The 19,997-nt window shown below is 39.2% G+C and overlaps 2 protein-coding genes, 1 non-coding gene and 1 pseudogene across 4 annotated transcripts; 2 read left to right on the top strand and 2 right to left on the bottom strand.

Annotated features, from left to right (window-relative positions):
* Positions 1 to 1,883: 1,883 nt before the first annotated feature.
* LOC137963454 (leucine-rich repeat receptor-like serine/threonine-protein kinase BAM3) lies at positions 1,884 to 3,282 on the bottom strand (annotated as a pseudogene).
* On the bottom strand, positions 3,250 to 3,322 carry TRNAK-UUU (transfer RNA lysine (anticodon UUU)). The gene has a single exon. It is a non-coding gene; the product is annotated as a tRNA-Lys (tRNA).
* Positions 3,323 to 7,057: 3,735 nt separating this feature from the next.
* On the top strand, positions 7,058 to 10,698 carry LOC137962738 (transcription initiation factor TFIID subunit 11). The gene is made up of 5 exons (XM_068809779.1): positions 7,058 to 7,405; positions 7,892 to 7,979; positions 8,255 to 8,354; positions 8,442 to 8,606; positions 10,369 to 10,698. Exons 1-4 carry the CDS (start codon positions 7,116 to 7,118, stop codon positions 8,567 to 8,569), a joined length of 606 nt encoding a protein of 201 aa, XP_068665880.1. The 5' UTR covers positions 7,058 to 7,115; the 3' UTR covers positions 8,570 to 8,606; positions 10,369 to 10,698.
* Positions 10,699 to 12,959: 2,261 nt separating this feature from the next.
* On the top strand, positions 12,960 to 19,041 carry LOC137962698 (uncharacterized). Of its 2 annotated transcripts, XM_068809711.1 has the most exons (6): positions 12,960 to 13,204; positions 14,372 to 14,544; positions 15,717 to 16,232; positions 17,626 to 18,016; positions 18,170 to 18,247; positions 18,699 to 19,041. In XM_068809711.1, exons 2-6 carry the CDS (start codon positions 14,525 to 14,527, stop codon positions 18,747 to 18,749), a joined length of 1,056 nt encoding a protein of 351 aa, XP_068665812.1. In that variant the 5' UTR covers positions 12,960 to 13,204; positions 14,372 to 14,524; the 3' UTR covers positions 18,750 to 19,041. The 2 variants fall into 2 exon arrangements, with proteins under 2 accessions (XP_068665812.1, XP_068665813.1); XM_068809712.1 differs by lacking the exon at positions 14,372 to 14,544.
* The last annotated feature ends 956 nt before the right edge of the window (positions 19,042 to 19,997 follow it).

The following is a 19,997-nucleotide window of genomic DNA, read 5'->3' as shown; positions in this document are numbered from 1 at the left end:
GATCAGTGGATCAGGAAATTGCGCTTGGATACTGGGGTCAGTTATTTTGCAGCGATCGAATTGAATGAGCAGGGTTTATAGATTCCAAGACAATGAAAAGCTTCACTCCAGTGCTGTCTGTAATAGCCGAGAGGAAAGAAAAAAAAGCAAAAGTGGAACGGTGCTTTGGTTGGGTGCTTCTCTTCGACTGTCAAGTGCCAATGATGCTTCCCACTATATGGGACAGTCAGCCTGAAAAAGCAAAAGAATATCGCTTCTTCCTCACAAAATTTATTTTAGAAGAGATGAATCAGTATCCATTGACACTGAGATTCAGTAATTGGATCTACGTCTTATACACCATCGAGATCCACATCAATGTGCGCCCGGGCTGTCAAAGATGTTTAATTTTTAAACTCTCCAAAATGGACGGCCAGGATCATATTTTGCGAGCTCCCATGTGGATTTACTAGCTCATTGCAGCTGCGCCTGGCAAAGACAAGGGTCTGGGCTGACCCACCACTCGACATTCCCGATTCATCATCCGGATGGCTGGGATTCTCAATCAGATCCAAGGTATTTTTGGGATGTGGTGAGTCCCTGTGCAGCCCTGTCTTATGTAGGTTAAGCAAAGCTAATTTGAAATTGAAGTGAATAATTGAATTGAACTTAAATGAATTAATTAACTTCAACTCATTTTTGGGTGTCAGTGTAGACAAATTCAAGTGTACTGGAAAACAGATTCCAGTGTTAGTGCCCGTATAAGAAAAGTATGATATAAACAAGAGAACGAGTAATATTTTATAATATACTTAAATAAAATATATATCTAAACAGATAATTAACCAAAATAAACTTGGTTACTACACTTATAAGTGATTTAACGTGTAGTATTAGAATATATTAATATCTTATTTAATAAAAAATTATATTATATTACTTAATTATTATAGTTTATTATAAATTAATACAATAATTACGTGTGACTATAATAAATTATTATAAATAAATAAATAACATAAGCGAATATAATAAATAAATTAATTATTTTTTAATAACATAAGATATGTTTTAACATTAAAAACCAATAATTTAATATAATAATAAAAAATAATATAATAAATATATAAATATATATTAAAACCATTGATTTAATTAATTATAACAATGGGATAATTAAACCAAAATAATTTATCAAATATTTATTTTAACAATATTTTAATTATGACTATTAAATGACTAATTTAATATAGTAATTATAATATAAATATATTAAATAAATAAAAATAATTATTTTATAAATAAACATTATAAATTACTATTTTTATGACGATGGTTTAATTTTTCCTAAGTTAGGAAAAATTAAACCGTCGTCTTCCTCAGCGGCGGGCCAACGCGCAACGGCGACGGAGGCGGCGCTTCGACAGTACGCCGAGAGGGAGAAGAGAGGGAGACCGATAGGCTCTGCGACAAAGGTTCAGCCTCCCGTGCTTTGCAACGGAGGTCAAGAGGGAAGGAAAGGAAAGAGAAGTTGAGAGGGAGGAAGGCCGACCAAGTGGGGGGGGGAAGAGTGGGAGGTCGAGAGAAGAGAGAAGCCGGGAGGGCAAGAGGCACTGGGACAGAGGCTCAGTCTCCTGTGCTCTGCGACGGAGGTCGAGAGGGAGAGGAGAGGGAGGAAGGCCAATGGGGGTGGGGAGAAGAAGGAGAAGAGAAAAAAAAAACTTTGTCGAATGATCGTGGGGGGAGGGGGCAGGAGCAACGCGTCGCGCGCCTCAATCGGTTGATTCGCAAAATAGGCCTAAATCAACTTTCTTCGATTTTTGCCTAAGAGTTCAATATAATTCATTCTATACTAACGAAATAGGTAATGCAAGGGAAATTCATTCCACTTCATTAAGGACTAATCACCCTTTAGTGTATTTTTCTGCGATTCCTCTACTATTGTTCTGCAACCCTATTAGGGTTAACTTCGGCAAGTATAGAAACCCAAGCGGGATGGAACCGCTCAAGAAGTTGTGTCCCAAACGAACTCTAGAGAGCGTCTCGCAGCGCCCGAGATCGTCCGGCAAAGGACCGAAGAGAAAGTTGTTGAGCAAAATCAAGATCTTTAGTCTCCTCCCTTTGCACAGAGTTCGGGGGGACCAGACCAGTGAGCTTATTACTAGACAGATCCAGCTCGGTCAACTTGCCGTTCCGCCCGAGCCTAGAAGGAGTAGGGCCCGTGAAGTTATTCTGCCAAAGCTTCAAAACCTCCAAATTAGGTAGCTCCAATATGAAAGCCGGGATTTCTCCATGAAATCTGTTGATGAACAGGTTCAAGAGCGTCAGCTGCTCTAGCTTCGAAAATTCGGCTGGGATCTCCCCTGTTAGAACATTGTTGGAGAGATCGAGTGATTTCAAGCCGCGCAAATTGCCAAGTTGAGGTGGAATTGAACCATTGAGCTGATTTGCATGGAGGAAGAGCGTGTCCAGCTTCTCGAGATTACCCAGCTCGTGCGGTATTGAACCCTCTAAGCCACAACTTGAGAGATCCAGATGAACGAGGTTGATGAGGTTCCCAAGATCCGGGGGTATTCCACCATCAAAATCATTGAAGTGGCACAAGTATAGTTGTCCCAGATTAGTAAGATGACCGAGCTCAGCTGGTATAAAGCCACCCAACCCATTTCCTCCAAGGAAGAGATAATTCAGCTCTTTCAAGTCTCCATACTTCAGAGGAATTGCGCCGGAGAAGTAATTCCCCCCGAGATTCAAGTGTTAAAGTTTACGTAGCTCAGCAACCTCAAGAGGAAGTGATCCGGAAAAGTTATTATCATAAGCATCCAATACTTCAAGCTCCTTCAACTGGGACATGCTCCAGTTCAAGGTTCCATTGAACTGGTTACTGGAGATATTTAGGAATTTGAGATTAGCGAGTTTTTTAAAATCAGAAGGGAATGCAACGACGAATTTATTGCCAGCAACAGAAGCATTTATGAGGGTTCTAAGATGAGAAATCCTGGGGGATAGGTGCCTGAGATGTTTGAGTTCGATATGTCAACAGAAAGGATTGTTTCAGAGAGAGTGAAATAGAAGCTTGTCTGTAAAGAAATGAATCAGAAGAGGTCGTACAGCACCCAGGTGAGCTACGCAAGGCACTCATTATCGGGCAAGAATTAAAGAGAGGGAACTCTGCAAATTCAGTCTTCGAAGTGATGGAGATGGCCCTGGATACGAGCAAAAACGTAAAATTTCAGAGTCGATAAAAACGGGAAGGAAAAAAACCGAACTCGCCGTCTGTGGGAATCGAACCCACGACCACATGGTTAAAAGCCATGCGCTCTACCAGCTGAGCTAAGACGGCTATTTAGAATATCGATATAACAATATAATTAAACGTTAATAAATATAATCAATCTGCTTAAACTATGCTATGCAAGTCGATGGATTTGCTCAGATGCGTAAATTTAGTTTGGTAATTTGCTATTTGCATCTACTAGGGTGTAAATGATACACGGATGAAATGGAAAATAGACAAAAGTACAGATAATTGGACAAAACTAACACCCCGGAGTGTCTACCAGAGATTTGAAAACATGGACATACCAAGGCAGGTCATATGCTTCATCTTTTTTAGTATTTAAATGTAACGGAATAGTTCAATAAATTTTGTCACTTTTATGCAATATAATATTATACCATATTATAGGTATATAAAATAACTTATTTATCCATTTATCTAATGGTATAATAAGTAAAATAATGGCAAAGACAACTTAAATTTATAAAATATTAAAAATTATTAAAAATCACATTATTGTATAAATGGAATCTTAAGAACAATGTCATTATAATTTATAATAAATATTTTTAAATAATAATATAAATATTTTAAAAAATACTCGAATAATGTCAAGGTTTCTAAATTGTCAAAGTTGACTCGTGGCTCGATCGAGTGAAATCAAATTTAGGACTAATGCACTTAAAAGGGGGGGGGGGAAGTGAAAGTGGAAATGAAAGGAAAAGTAAATCACTTTTTTGTATTAGTGTGTTCGATGTAGTGGAAATAGGAGAATGAATTATTTTTTATAATATACCTAAATAAATAATAAACTTAAACAAACATGATTACTTTTATAATAAGTAATTTAATGTAATATTAAAATATATTAACATGATAAATAATTAAATAGGATATTTTGTAATAAATTAAGATATATTATAGTTTAGTTTTAATTAATACAATAGTTACAAGTAAAAAAATTATTGATTTAATTAATTATAAAAAAAATTATTTAAACAACAATGTATATTTTTATAATGTCTAGGTACTTGATCAAATTCTTACTTTAAAAATATCTTTAAACTACTAATTTAATATAGTATTAACAATGATGAATATAATAAATAATTAAATAGGATATTTTATTAATAAATTAAGATATATTTTAATTTAATCTAAATTAATACAATAATTATGAGTACAAATATAATAGTTTAATTAATTATAAAATATAAAATATTTTAAAAAGTATCGAAAGATAAACTCAAGATCACACGACCAAGGAAGGCCCACATATCTAAGATTATTATAAGATGGGCCACACGATCAAGGAAGGCCAACAAGATGGGCCCAAACCCGTAAGAAGTAGGACCCACAATGATTACCAAGAGCTGACATCCTTATCACATCAGTTACAAGATCAAGAAGGACTCACAAAATTATCTTTATTTTAGGGTCATGACCAATAAGAGTTTTAGTTTGAGTTATGTTTGTCTTTTATCTATATTGAGTTATTTAATTATGTTAGGACTTATCTTTAAGTGTTAAAGTTTGGGTGTAATTGGGACAATGATATTTTTATTGTAATTGGACTCTACTACCTTTATCTATTATAAATAAAAGTTCATGTACTATGATTACAACAAGTTATTAAGTGTCAATAAATTATTTCATTTTTCCATAAATTCAACAAAAAATGTATACTTTTCTAATGTCTAGATACTTGATCAAATTTTTACTTTAATAATATCTTAATATCTTAATTATTACTCTTAAACCACTAATTTAATATAGCATTAACAATAATGAATATAATAAATAATTAAATAAGGTATTTTATTAATAAATTAATCATAACACATAAAAATTAAAGAAAAAGAGGGATGGGGGTTGGGTAGCAGAGAGGGTCGTTCGAAAGCAAAGAGGGTCAACGTAGAGAGAGAGAGAGGAGGAATTCACTTTGACTTGCTTGGAGCGAGTTACTTTCACTTTTCATCGTGTGCGTGAACTAATGTTTTTGGATAAACGATAGTAAAATCGCATTCAGTTTCCCCTATTCCGGCCAACTCCCCTTCTAGTAGTTTGAATTAAAAATCGGCGAGGGAAAATTCGAACCCCATTGTCCTCCTCTGCACGGAAATTTCTTGATCGAGGCGATGGGCGGCCACGACTTCCTCAACTACGTCAACCATTCGAATTGGATCTCTCCTCCTCCAAAGCAAGAACAAAAACGAGACTCCGCTCTCTGTTCCTTTCGTTTCATTTCATTCCATCTCCTCCATCATCCTCGTGGCTTGTCCGAAATCGAAACAAGTCCCAGTTGGGCTCTTGCTCCTTTCTTCTTCTTATATCTTTAATTCCTCTTCCGTTATTCTTTTCTTTTTTGTCTGCGTTCTTGCTCGATCTTTTGATCAGAGAAATTATCAAGAATTGTGCAAAAATTTCAAGCACAGAGCTATGTGAGTGCGTGAAACCTTTGCATCGGCTCTTCTGTAACAGTCACGGCAGCAGCCTACCTGCCATTAGAGGGAAGTACAGCCAACACAAGGTATTCAATCCCCCTTAAAAGCCCTTCTTTGTAATCTTAAATATCCGTTTGATATGGTTTAACTTCAACTGTAAGTGTGACCAGTACAAGTTTACCTTCGGAGTTGTTCAAGGATAGGTGACACAAGTGGTTACCTCAGTTTGGTCAGCTTTCGCAAGTGTTTATAAGGTGAGACAAGGGGTGTTGGCCATTAATTTTCTGAATAACATGAAACTGTTCTTATTTCTGTACACTTCTCCGGAAGCTAAAATATTGGATTCTAGCTGAAACATGACAATTCGCCGTAAGTTACATTAGCAGACGTCGAAAGTTCTATAAACAAGAGGAAGAAAACGTCAAAAGAAACGACAGGGCGGCAACAGCATTCAAGTTTACAGGCTTCAGGGGGAAAAGAGAAAGGTAGCCGACATACTGTGAGATATGATGTTCTGTGTCCCACGAATTGACCTCCGAACAACCTTCTTTACGAAGGGAGAACCAGACTTTTCCATAACTGATTTGTGCTTCTTACGTCGAATACATGTTTATGGTCCCGTATCAAAACATCGAAAATTTTGTTTTTTCTTCTGACTTCTGGTGCAACTATACGAGTTTTCCATCATTTTGTTTTATAAATTATCATCGGAGTGGTAGAACTTGGTCCGAGTATCTTCTTTTTGTAATAGACGATAAATTTTACTTGTGACTGTAAGCTTATGTGAAAACCCACCCTTCTTTATCAAGTTTTCTTCTTAGTATGAGAGGGATAAAGAGGGATCCTTTCCTCCCTACCATCCTCCCATTTCTGGGAGGGAAGCAGAGATAGGATGGTGTCGGTGATAGGAATTAGACGTAGAAGAATAAATAATTAAGTACAAAAAATACAAGATTTATTCAGATTCGTTTTAAAGTTAAACTAGTTTTGTCTTCCGCAGCTGTAATAATTTACTATGATGATAAAGTAAATTACAAGAGAAATTTTATACTCTCAAGTGGTTTTTTTAACCTCTCTTTATAGTAATACAATTAAAATGTAAAATGTGAAATCTCTAAATTATCCTTAATTAACCAATAATCAATATATCTTAGACTCCAATCCTAGGAGTGCAATCGTTCCCTCTTTGCCCCTCCTCTTGTTGGTGACCATGGCTCGACTTGTGGGACATTATGACCACTGTTTCTTGAAATAGAACACGTCGCTTTTGGGCCTTCATGGGCTCCTAGGAAACCGAATGTGTTTCAGTTTATTTGCAACTCTTTTTCTGTACCTCTTTCGTTAAAGTTAGAAACCGACGATGAAATGAGAACACCGTTTGGGGGTTAAAATTTTGGAGCGGAGAGAGGAAGATGCAATCACAGTCCAAGGACCCCTTCGAGGCGGCGGCTCTAGGCGACCCGGATACACCACCAGACTCGCCGGTCGCCCCGGACTTGGAAACTCGGCCAACCACTGCAACAGGTGATGATGACGAAGAAACCATCGGCCGACCGGCTCCGGCCAGAACGAATTCCTCGGCGGGTCCTGCTGCTGCTGGCGGAAAAGGGAAGGAAGAAGACGACGAAGAGGAGGAGGAAAACATGGATGTTGAGCTCAGCAAGTTGCCGTCTGGTGATCCCGATAAAATGGCCAAGATGCAGTTAAGTCCTCTGAGGCGAAGCTGGTTATAATGTTGTGTATGGTTACTTTAAATATCTTTTATTTGCCTGAACTTGTTGCAACTTTTCCACAAATTGGGTGTTAAATTTGAAGACGAACTATTGATTGGGTTTCAAGCACATGTGCGCAATGCCTAGTCGTTAAAAATTTAATTTTGGTGCAGAATGGACTTTTTTATGCTGGATTTTTTCTTTTTTTGTGATTTAAAAAAATCTATAGAGGCATAGCATGGAATGTGGGAGTGAACATGCTCGTCATGCATGTCATATGACTTTCTTGACTCATAGGTTTGTTCAGAGTTCTTTGGTTAATTGGTTCTCAGTGTTCTTGGAATGCATGTTATTCAGATTTTCTTGTTCTTATGGTATTAGTATTAATTTTTTATGTCACTCCATACCCGATGAATATAATGTCGGGTTAATAACTTGTCACTTGTGATGATATTAGTATTTTTGCTTCTCCTCAGAGCGATTTTGTCCCAGTTTACAGAGGAGCAGATGAGCAGATATGAGTCTTTTCGAAGATCAGGTTTTCAGAAAGCGAACATGAAGAAGGTATTCTTTTTCTCTACCTGGTCATATTTAGTTGGATGACTAAATTTTCCATCCTTTTCTTCTTTAGTTATTAAAAAACCAGGTTCTGGCTTTTGTAGTTACCATACAAAGTAAAATAATTTGATATGTTTGCTTTGCAAGAAAAAAAAAATGAACTTAGCATTTTATAGGGAGGACCTTGCACTCCCTTTAAATCAGATGTACATCTCCAGTAAGTATTTGCAAGTAAATATATTTTGATACTTTTCTACCAGTTGACCATGTTGTAACTGCAGCTGCTTGCGAGCATTACAGGAAGCCCAAAGATATCTATACCAATGACAATTGTGGTTTCAGGCATAGGAAAAATGTTTGTTGGAGAGCTTATTGAAATGGGTAAGCTCACATGCTTCTTATGCTATCAGAGTGAATTTCTGATCTCCTTTCTGAGTGTTCTTTTACTTAAAAAATGTTTTCTCTCAGCTAGAATGGTTATGTCTGAGAGGAAAGACAGTGGGCCCATTAGACCTTGCCACATTCGAGAAGCTTACAGAAGGCTGAAGCTTGACGGGAAAGTGCCTCGGCGGTCTGTACCAAGGCTCTTTAGGTAGATGGGTCTGGATCTAATATTCCGGTGACAACTCTCAGGTTTGAATTGCTATCTTGCTTTACTGTGTCCCTTGTTCCTTAAGAGTGCCTCCATTTCAGTTGATCTGTTGAAGAAAAAAATGGTGACATGTATTTCTGGTACCTCTGAAAATTATAAGTTATATCTCTCTTTTATAGAGGTTAATTTTGTTAACTAAGATATGTGTGGCTAAAGGGAATATTACCTTTCTACTATCTAATTCATGTCAAGAAGTTGTTTCAAACGACTATGAATGTATCCTTTTTCTCAATTCTGATATATCATATGAGGGATCTGTGTTGACTGAGATTTTCTAATTTGCTACTATCCATTTCATCTACATAGCTCTTTTGAATAACACATTTCTAGTTAAAAACAATGCTCCAGATGTCACTATTGCAGAAGTGAATACCTATCTTCTTGTTACCTCTTTCTATGATATTGGATAATAAAGTGGCACTCCCTCGCAAAATGTGGGAACATTCTGTGGAAATCTGTGGTCGTGATATGGAATATAGGGATCAAAAGAAATAAGCAACCCTTTCAACATAAGAGTAGCTCCATAGGCTCTGTGATTGAAGTAGTAATTCACTCCATCGTATCATGGGCGTCCACTATAAAAAGTTTTCCCCCCTATTCCCAGCTCTATCATCAGAGATCACTGGAGAACTATCAGCTCCTTTCAAGACATCTCTCCTTCGGGACTGATCAGCTGGCAGCCTCCTCCACTTGAATGACTCAAAACTGAAATTTGATGGCTTGTCTTTTGGCCTGTGGGGATTGGCGGTGGTATCAAAGACAAAAATGGATCCATTCTCCATATGTACTCAGGGTTTTTGGGTTGTTATGACTAAACTGAAGCTGAAACGAAAGCAGCTCTCGAGGGTTTTAAGATTGATCTCCCAAATTTTTTCCACAGAAACAATAATGGAAGGGGACTTAGCCAATGCTATATCCTGGCGATCCAGAAGATCAACGCTCCTTGGATGCTAGTGCACATCTTTGATAATATCTTAAATTTATGTGCTCCAAGATCTGTTTAACTCAGCCACATCCCTAGAGAAGCTAATGATCTTGTTGATCATCTAGCTAAAATTTGGGTCTCCTGTGATCACCTAGCTGTGGGAAATCTCCTCCCATTGTAATTTTGCGTCTCTGACCCTTTGTAGCTCTTTAATAAAGCTTAACACCATTTTCAAAAAATAATAAAGTGGCACTAACATATCTAATTGGTTCCATTTGTTAAATTCCATTGCAGGATTGGGCTTGCACCATTAATGTAGTTATAGCTGTTAAGGACCTTTAGCGCTGAGCTGCCAAGATTGGCAAAACAAAATATTGCAATAAATGCCTCTATAGCCACACAAAATGTTTTGTTAACTTGCATGTAATTTAGACTCTCTGTACTAGTTTCTGTCATCTTTCATTCGATTTCAGAATCCATTAAAAAAACACCCACACCCACCCCTACAAATGGTACGCTCTTGTTGCTTATTAACTAGACTAGTAAGTAAAGTTTGTTTGGTGATTGATGTGGATAACTCTGTTGGAGATCAAACCTCCAAGTCTCTGGTTTAATAGACTGGCTGCTTAACCGAAAGAATGACCTTATCTTCCTCTTTACCTAAGAGTTTTTGTGCTTATAATGCTCCTTTTTCAAGGTTTTCTGATGAGATCTTTGTTATAGAATGAAGTAGCACAAAAAGGATCTGTTTAGTCCCTTGCTGAACTGATTAGCATGAGCTAAGGGGGAACATGCTAAAGCCCAATTTTTCACTTCAGGTTCTTCTCAATCCTGGAGTCACAAAGCTGACACTTTGTTTATGGAGCAATAGGAGACGAGCATCGTACATTTGTGATGAGTTAAAGGGAGTTGGATATCATACACGACATCAGTTAGTAGGAGATGAAGACAAGCTGTGGTATGCAGAGCTCTGGGTAGAGAGAGACCTACTGGGTTTTGAGAGGAAGAATTGTTTACACTCCTCACCAAGATTTTAACTTTGTGTTACATGTTCTCACAGGCTCTTGGAGTGACATTTTTATTTATTTACTTTTGAAATTTAATCTTCTGCAATCCTTAAATTCAATATGTAGTTTCTTTTTTGTTTATTTATTGTTCACTACTTCAATGCTTGAAGCCGTTCCTGAACGTGGCACAGAAACGTTGGTCAGAGGTCGTGCTACACCGGTTTTGCGGGAACGGTTGGTCCAGCAGAGATGTGTCGCACTCCTGAAGCTCCCGTTTCGCTAATGGAAGAGCCTCTCTCCCGCGTCACGTCATCGTGACATGGCATTTGATGCGATGATGCCAACCACTACTACTCGGTCCTTAATCAACGTAGCTCGTCAAAGCTTAGTTATTAGTCGTTGTAAATGCCTAAAAACCGAAATTATATCCGTCCTTTGCTGCTTATCTATAAACACGTCAAGCTAAATTCCAATCTCTTCCTTTTGCTAATGAAATTACTGTTTACGGTAAATTTTTTTTTTACCTTTTCAACATATAGTTTTGTGCGCTGCTTTAACACGGACCAAGGATAAGGGATCTATTGGGTCACTCAGGAGTCACTAGTCTGTACGCAGTAAAATGGAGGCTGACAAGTAAAATTGATTCCGATAAGGCACTTTGCAAAGAGCTGTCTGGTAATCTTACTTGTATCCGTCAAGGTATACAGTGGAAAGCATCCCGAGCCGTCTCCACCATTAAAAGATCCAATGGATTCCTTACCGTTACTTCATGCTCAGTCGGTGTTCTAATGGCGTGAGACGACTACAACCGAGTCCTTGAGTGCATTAGTACAAGTATTTAAACTAACAGACGCAGCGTGATCGCGTCCGCGAACTTGATGATGCCCGCCGGCAGGAAAGGGCCCAGCGAGCACTTAACCAGAGAGACTCCGTCTTCCGCCTAGCAGTCATCCGACCCTACCTGTTGTCAGAAAATTGTAGAAGAGGAGGAAGAAGGAAAAAGAAAAAGCAAACTTTCTCCATGCGGTCTTCTTTATGCAAAAACTATTGCTGGCCAGCGGTTGTCCACGGATACCACCTGCTTCAGGGAAGGTTTGCCGGATCCGGTCTTTCGTGAATCGCGCTGCTGATGTCGGCATGGTTTACTCCGGCAGCGATTTCATATTTCTGCCTTCCTGATGATTTTCCCCTTTTCATTTACTTTCTTCCCCGGATTCTAGCCCGACGAAGAGATGAGATCTGAGTTAATCGAGAAACTCGAGATGGGGGTCGGCGTGCTCAACCTTCCGAACGAATCAGCTCGGCTGAGTGACCGTCGTCCAGCTCTGAATCTTTCAGCCTGATTTTTTGGACGAAATACGACTGCGAGATGAAGCAGGAAACGACTTCTCTTACGGTAACAAAGAAGCATCAAAAGATTTTAATTTTTATGAAAACTCTTACGTAATGGCTTCCGAGAGAGAACTAGCAATCGCGACGCCAAAAGGCTCTTCTCAGATCTTCGGATCACACGGAAGCTAAAAATTACATGTTCCCGCTTTAAAAAGAAAGAAAAAGAAATAGATCGGTCGCCGGTGGCAGAATCGGCTGTCACGTCTGTTTCAACTCCGGTTTGATCGGATTCAGTTATAGAGTCTCAGGGAAAAAAAAGTCCTCTCACAAATACAGTGATTATATTCGTGGCATTTTCACTTCAAATTCCAACAATCGACCAACCCTTCAATATATTACTATTAATAACCCAGATTCCTTTTCCTCTCCGCGATTTAATTTTCCCCTCTTATGACCGCAACGGGATTGGAATCCGTGACCTCCGGTTCGCCGGACGCACACCATTAACCCTAGCTCGCTTCACCGAACTGATCCCGATCGTCCGTCTGAAGACGGCCCACCGGATAACATCTGGCGGTCTGGGCAGTAGGAAATCTTCCACGTGGCAAAAAGTGGGACCCGAATTTGGGATGTTAGTATTATTTGCCTTCCGACGTGGCTAGGGGGAGGTGGCGCACGCGGTTACATGCACAAACCCTCAGTGCAACAAAGCTCGCGAGCCCTAGAAAGTCTATCCCCCTGTTTGCTTGATAAAAGAATTACCTAATTCGTAATGACGAAACTACCACTAGTGGGTGTTTTGGTACTTTAAACGAGACTATTACCTCGATTTGCCGATGTGTGCTGTTAGGTTTACTGGATCAGAAAGACGATCATAGCCTGAGAGGCATTCCAGTCGTGGAGGTTCTTATGGTCCACAAGTCCCTTCTTCATGAGCAAGTTGGGTGTTTCACATAAACAAATGACCGGGGGTGTGGATGATATTTTCAGCTTAAGAAGGGGTATTATAGAGACTATAATCTCGATAAAGCCATTATTTCACCACCGTTTCTGCAACTCGCCTTCTCTTCTTCGGCACAGACGCTTCGTCGCAGTCTCTGTTTCCTTTTTCTCCTTCATCTTCCCGTCGAGAGCCTCTGTGCGCCTTGTTTTCCTTTGTAATTTTTTGCTCAAGGGAGTCGAAGAACTCTTCATTGATGTTCGATTCCTTAAAAACTATGCGACTTTGCGACCGAGTGCATATTTGGAGAAAATTTTGTGCGCTGAGCAGCTGAATCTTCTTGCCGTGATCTCATTCGGCATTGGACATGATGAGGTTCGATGGTTTCCTCAGAAAACCGTTCTCTTGCGAAATTCGCAATTCCTACACCACTTCCTTTCTGATTATGTTTCTTAAGATCCGTGGATTTTGTCTTCTTTTTCGTGTGTTTTGGAAAAGATTTTCTGATTTCCTTCAGTAGAAAATAAGCATGGATTGCGATGCATATCATGGGTCGAGGTTACGTTTCCCCGCTCTCTTCGAGCTGGAGAGATTTCTGTGTCCTAGCAGTAATTTCTGGTGTTTTTGCTCTACATCTGCCCTTTTTCGTTTGTTCACGACAAGAATCGTCTGGTTCGCTTTTGTACAAGAGAATATTGATTGATTTCGGCGACGAAGTGTATGAGTTGAAATCCCCGATTCCGTTTTCTCACTTTCCAAGTTTTGATTTATTCTACAATTTCCGGTGATGTTCATTAGCTAGGGCCAGAGATCGTTTGCTTTCGGTCTCCCAGAGGGGATCTTCTGCAGATTTGTCTCAGGAAGTTCTGTCTTTGGTGATTGATAAGATTACCTTTCTCTTGCGGGGGATGCGCAGTTCTGATTTTGATAGCCCAAATGTCTGTCTTCTGGTTTTGTTTCAGCAGCAGAAGACGTAAGGTCTCTCTTCTCCCTCTCTTGCTTGTCTCAGGCGAAGGAGAAGTATTACGACCACTCTTTTGACTCTGAATATTTTCAAATTTTGCCTGCCGGAGCTTCTGTTCGAGCTAATCGCATTTTTCTTTCTACTTAAAACTACTTCAATATCAATCTTGTTGATAGACTTATATTTTCTCGTTTTGAGTTCGTGACAACCTTTTTCTTGGTCTCTCCGGCAGAATATGTGTCTGCGTCATGGTTTCTCCGGCGACCTTTCTACTTCCAGGCCGATAATTGGCTGGCCGAATCTTCTGCCCAAGAATATGTTTTGATTTCCCAAGTAAGATTTGAATCGCCTATTCGTTCTATCTCCTCAATGACATCGTTGTATTCTCTGGGGTAGGGGCGCCAAATGACTTTCATCCGCTTACAGGGCGTCGTGACTCGGTCTTTCTTCTTTTTTCCAATTGTCCATCACTGGATTTACGTGTTTATTGGCCGATCTTAGGCCAACTCTGAGGTGTAATTTTTCTGTGGTTTGTGGTTCTTTCTCTTTATTTTGTGCTGATTGTCTCCTCTTTCTAGTTTCCGGCAACCTTTCCCCATTCTAGAGAGCGGATGACGGCCGATGGAAGCAGCTAATGTGGGCTTGATGTCCTTTCCATAGTAATTCACTGGATTCAAGCAATATACACCTTTCAAGCACCAATTTCTTCATTCCTCGTTTCCCTACTGACAATGTTTACAATGGAGGATAGGTTTGAGAGGAATACAAATTTCTTCTGTTTCAATCCATTGATTGTTGGCAGAAATGTTGAGAAATTTACGAATCCGGTGATGTTTTATGGGGTTTCTACTCAATTGATGAACTTCTATCCTGATCAGGCTGTTATCCCTTTTGTTTCTGATAGAGATGGAACTGAGGATCTTGTTGAGTCATTTCCATGTACTGCCTGGCTGTTTGAGCCAGTTTACGTCTAAGGTATCGGTGGATTTATGCAGAAAAGAGAGCGGCTGCTCTGCGAATGGAAGTATTCAAAGTTTTCGTCATCGTTTGTTCTGATTCCTTTTCTGCTTCATTTTCTTAGTTCCAACTCTTGACTGATCCTGGGTGTCCAACGAAAGAAGATATTCTGGGTCTTCGGAGTCTCATTTGCAGGGACGGATTTTCGTTGCTTCGAAGATTACGGACTTGTGCCACGCGTGTTACTCCAATCTTCCGATGCACACACTACGGTGTAAATCAAACAAATTTGTCCGCATGGTTGTTTACTGCGGAAAACTTCTCTTTGAATCATCCATCCCCTGGTTTACTTACCCATGGTTTGGTATTAGCAGCTCAGTCCGACGAGATTTCCCTTTTTTGGGCAAAAATTGTCATCTTCTTTTGATCAACGGAGTGTGTTTTTTCCGTTCTCTAGGTGACGAAGGGCTTTGCTTTACTGATTTCCTGAGTATCGGTCGTTTACTCCCCCAAATCTTCTTCTGCCTCGAAGGTAGCTGATAATCGTTTAGATTTGGATCTTTAAGTAGACAAAAGGACATTTAAATCTCCCGCTCCTATCTTTTTTTTGTTTTCTGTATTTTTTTTAATGGCGTCTGCAAGTTCCTGATCTCAATCTCTCATCTTGAACGACTGCAAATGATCCTTAATTTTTCATTTTTCTCTTTATTTTTGGGTTTGAAAATACTTTTCTCACAAAATCCCCAAAAGAAAATGTTGTTCTGTCTTTTTTTTCCTCCACAGATTCATAGGGGTTGAAGCTAGTTCCTGGTGAATGTTTGATTTGCTTTTAGTCTATAAAATTCTCGGTCGCTGTTTCCCCGTTTCGTGGTGCTTAATCTGTTCATTTTGAATCATGATTGGAAGTATTTGGATCTTTAGAATTGTGCTTCTGTTATGCTAATCCATCTTGTTTTTGAGTTTCAGATACCAGAGAGTGAGCCCAGATTGTCTTCCGTTGAGCACCGGAAGAAAATCCAACTTGAGAACGTGTAAGGAGGACGAGGCAGATACTGGGCGAATCCCAAATTATAATGGTTTCGAAGGAAAAGCCCTAAGATTTAGACCCGGAAGCAGCCCGTCCAGCAGCCAAGATCATAACTTTACCCCTCAATTTTCTGCTTCGGATTCTCCGCAAGCCGAGAATCACACGACGAAAACCCGTGAGACCAGTTCTGGAGGAGATGTCATACTGCAGTGGGGGCATAACAAGAGATCACGGGGTTCCAGAGCTGAGAGTCGAGTTGTTGGCGATGAGTCGTCGGTTCAGGCGAGGCAAGTGATCAAACTGCACCGACGAGGAGTCTCGGGGTTGGAAAAACCAGCTCCAAATCAGACGACTGCGATGCCTCCTCCGCCTTGTGGGACCACCTCTTATAGTCGCGGGACTAACCTCAGACCAGCTTTGCCGTTCCGCGAAACATCAGGCTCGGTGCTCACCAGGTGCGCTCGCTCAGTTCCTCTGGTCTATTCTTCTGTTTTTCCTTTAAGAGATCGTTACGCTGTTTGGTTGCCTTCCCCCTCTATTTCTTTCTTCTCCTCGTGATGCTTCACTTGTAAGAAGGATTTTATTTTCAGTCAAATTCTCTCTTTTATTTTTTCTATTTTTATTATTGTATGTAATATAGTGATAAGTATTATTTTTTTCTCTGATCTATGGGCGAAAGCAGTGGCCTTTGGTGGTCTTAGGTTTTTGTGAACCTTCATTGAATCCTCGCCCTTTTGTTGATGAAAGCTATAAATACTTTTCTGCTATGAGTTTATTGCTCTGCGCTCTTCATTTTGGCCGGCATTTGCAGCGAGGACGCCATGACTCTGTTTCTGTAGGTTTTCCTGCTTCGTCCATTGCAAAAGATTTTATCATTTTCTTTGATTGGTTTTACAGACGTGCCGCTGAGCGGATCCGCTTCCTTCTCTCGCTGGTATTGTTTCTCATTAATATATTTCTTCTTCGGGAGGCATTACTAGTTGGATGTCTTTATTAATGAAGTTTTTTTTTTTTTTGGGGGGGGAGGGGGACAATCTGCTCTTCTGAAGTTACGCTTTCGGTGGAATGCCGAATATTTATCGGCGGTTTTCAATTTTTTGCTGTTAGTAAAGGTTTACGTAGGGAAGCTTGTGGAAGACTTTTCTGCTAATGCCTCTCTGGTAGAAAAGACACGTCTTTGGAACTGGATTTTTTTTCTTTCTTTTGCTTCTTAATTTTGTTCACTTTTTCCTTCTTCTTCTTTTGGCTTTTGGAGCACTTTGGTGTTTTTTTGCTAGGACCTCGAAACCCTAATAACATCTATTACCAGGCAGCCTTTTCTTTTTTTCCCTTGGGCACCGGGGTAGCCGTGACAACTGCTGAAATTAAAATAGTGGTCTTCGCTATTCCTCTCCTCTCTCTCCGCTTTTACTGTTGTATCCTCGGTATAACCTAACTCCTGTGGGCTTCCATTTTGGTCCTCGGAGACTTTAAATGTCTCTGTTTTATTTGGTACCTGGAAGGCATTTCGGTTTTCCCATTTTTGATTTCTCAGTCTCTAATTTTGTATTATCACTGATCTTTGTGTCTCGATTTCAAAGGTTCTCCGTTTCTGCGTTTTTTTCTGGTTGTTGCATACTGATATTCTTCTTTCTATCCTCCGCCCCGGTTACGACAATCTATTACATGATAGCCACGCGTTCTTTGATCTTTCGTCTCTTCTAAGTCTTCTAGGTCATTGTGCATCTCTGTCAATCACGTTCATCGTTCTGTTTCTGCTATATATGTGTTTCCAGTGTTTATTTAGGTGAAGATCACCCATTTATTGTGCGGTGCCATAATCTCATCCTTGTTATTAACCATGATCAGGAACTTAGAAGACCGGCCGGGTCCCGGAAGCAGGTCCCCCTCTGCCAACGGAAACCATCGGATTCATTCCCGTTCTAGTGCAGAGAAACGGCCTCCTCCGTCGCCAGAGAAGACAGACAAGTCAGCTTCTTCCTCTGGGAACCAGCCCCACGAGAAGGCAAACGGTTCTGTGGCGCGAGCTGATCCGATGAACGTTGAATCTGTTCTTCCTCAGTGGGAACCTGAAAACGGGACTGTTCCCGAGAAGCTGAACCTTGATCTGTTCGAGTGGCCGAGAATATACATCTCTCTGTCAAGGAAAGAGAAGGAAGATGATTTTCTTGCAATGAAAGGCACGAAACTACCTCAACGACCCAAGAAGCGGGCCAAAAACGTGGATAAGACCCTTCAGGTGTATAGAAATGGGAAAAATTAATCAAATATATTCTCTACGATTCAGAAATGTCTTTCTTCAACTTGGTTTGGTAATAAATTAGTGTTGGATTGATACTTGTAATTTGTGTTTTTTTCTGCTAACATCTCTTTGTTTTCTTCACTTGAACAGTATTGTTTTCCTGGGATGTGGCTGTCGGACTTAACGAGGGGGCGGTATGAAGTCAGGGAGAAGAAATGCGTGAAGAAGGTGCGTGACAACCCTCCCCTCATTATTTGACGCACGGACAATTCAATTTAATTTAATTTAATTTAATTTAATTTAATTTAGTTTAATTTTCTTAAGAAACATCTGTTTCAGAATTCAATTCATACTTTCTACCCTGTTTGTAGTCTCTTTTAGGGTATTTTTATATTTGTTATTCCCGTTCGGCCTCATACACCTCGGCTGCTGAATGTGGCATTTGTTTTATCCTTTTCGTTCTCTTTCCCTTTCACGTGAGGTCCTTGTCTTCAACATCCAATGAAAACCAGTCGTGCTGTTTACTTCTCTGTATCTTTTCATATTTATATTGAATCGCCATTAAAAAAGTTAGCTCCGGGCGAGCTTTCTCATTAAACCGTTTTTCAAATAAACTATTATCTGGTGAATAATCTTATTCGTGATCTTTGATCTGAAGTGGTGAGTGTGGATATTGCAGAAACGAAGAGGATTGAAGGGGATGGAAAGTATGGACAGCGAGTCGGAGTAGTCGTAGGAGCGGGCACTGTGGGGGGGGAATCTCTCTTGGCCTCTTCCGGAGCGCAATGTGCGCAGTGGCCCCACCTCCAGCGGCTGTCACCCATACGCATCTTGTCGATGAGCTATTTGTTTTTTTGTTCCAAAATTCTGGGCTCCTGGAGGATTTGCCTTTCCTTTTTCCACCACTGCCCTTTTTTGGGATCCACTGTACAAATTGTACCTTGGCCAATGAGAAAAATTTGCCTTCTCTTCCAGCGTTTTCTTACACGTCTATTCCCTAATGAAGATTCCTTTGTCTTTCATTCACGCTCGTCCTTTTTTTGTTCTTTCATCTTTTTTCAACTCACTGCAGTTTATACTTTAAACTTGAAGCCGCCATTCCTAGCATCTGTTGCAATCAAATTTACGGTGTCACTATGATTTGAAGTGTAAGGACATTATCCAAATTTTCTAATTTTTCATTTCTCTTCTTTTATTTTAAACGGAACCGATAGAGACGATCCTGTATAGGTAATGGGTATTTTTATTTATTTACCTTTTTTTTATTAAATAAATCATTATCGGATAATTCTTATTTTATATCTTTTTTATGTAAAGATATTATAGTAATTTTATTATATAGCATTTTAGTTTCCTAATTTTAATTCTATTTTCACTTATCCTGATTTGACTACGCCGGACCTTCTGTCAGAAAATAATTTTCTTCAATTATTATTTTATGCATCTATTTAACATAAATAAGTGTCTATAAAAAAAAAGATATAATTAAATTGAAGTTGATTTGAGATAATTAAGCAAAAAATAAAAATAATTACTTGTATCAGTCAAATACCAATACACATACGGATGTTAAATACTTACTCCTATGTAATTGATAGCTCAATGCAATTGGAAAAAAGTAAAAGAATCTTACCAATTGTCATTGTCAATGACATCACTTGTTTCAGTAACATCATCTTCCAATAAAAGTGTGGTAAGAACAATTTGATCTTAAAATATTTATCAAAAACTAAAAAATTAGATAAAATTTTAAAATGAATTAAATTCAATAACTAAGGTAATACCAAGGTCTTAAACATAAATAATGACCTCCATGTTCTTTGGCAGCAACCTAGATCTATATTAATAAAAAACTCTTCCACTCAGTGCTGAAAGCTACCTCTCAGACAATTGTAGAAACTTGAATTATTAAAATATCTCGCACAATGAGACTCATAAGTGTGTACTTGAACCGTTTCAACATAATTTTTTTGAGTTT

The sequence above is a fragment of the Aristolochia californica genome, unplaced genomic scaffold (genome assembly GCF_029961685.1).
Source record: "Aristolochia californica isolate CCGP_79_NKW_82.1479 unplaced genomic scaffold, dmAriCali1.0.hap1 SCAF_4, whole genome shotgun sequence".
NCBI classification, from domain to species: Eukaryota; Viridiplantae; Streptophyta; class Magnoliopsida; order Piperales; family Aristolochiaceae; genus Aristolochia; species Aristolochia californica.
This window is presented reverse-complemented; position numbering and strand designations above follow the sequence as displayed.

Bases quoted from the DNA above. Each gene is read 5' to 3' on its own strand.
- LOC137962738 (XM_068809779.1), top strand. From the start codon at position 7,116: ATGCAATCACAGTCCAAGGACCCCTTCGAGGCGGCGGCTCTAGGCGAC. The intron at 7,406-7,891 runs GTTAAGTCCTCT...GCTTCTCCTCAG, and splicing joins GATAAAATGGCCAAGATGCA to AGCGATTTTGTCCCAGTTTA. The intron at 7,980-8,254 runs GTATTCTTTTTC...TTGTAACTGCAG, and splicing joins AGAAAGCGAACATGAAGAAG to CTGCTTGCGAGCATTACAGG.
- LOC137962698 (XM_068809711.1), top strand. From the start codon at position 14,525: ATGTTTACAATGGAGGATAG. The intron at 14,545-15,716 runs GTTTGAGAGGAA...TTTGAGTTTCAG, and splicing joins ATGTTTACAATGGAGGATAG to ATACCAGAGAGTGAGCCCAG. The intron at 18,017-18,169 runs GTGTATAGAAAT...TCACTTGAACAG, and splicing joins ACGTGGATAAGACCCTTCAG to TATTGTTTTCCTGGGATGTG.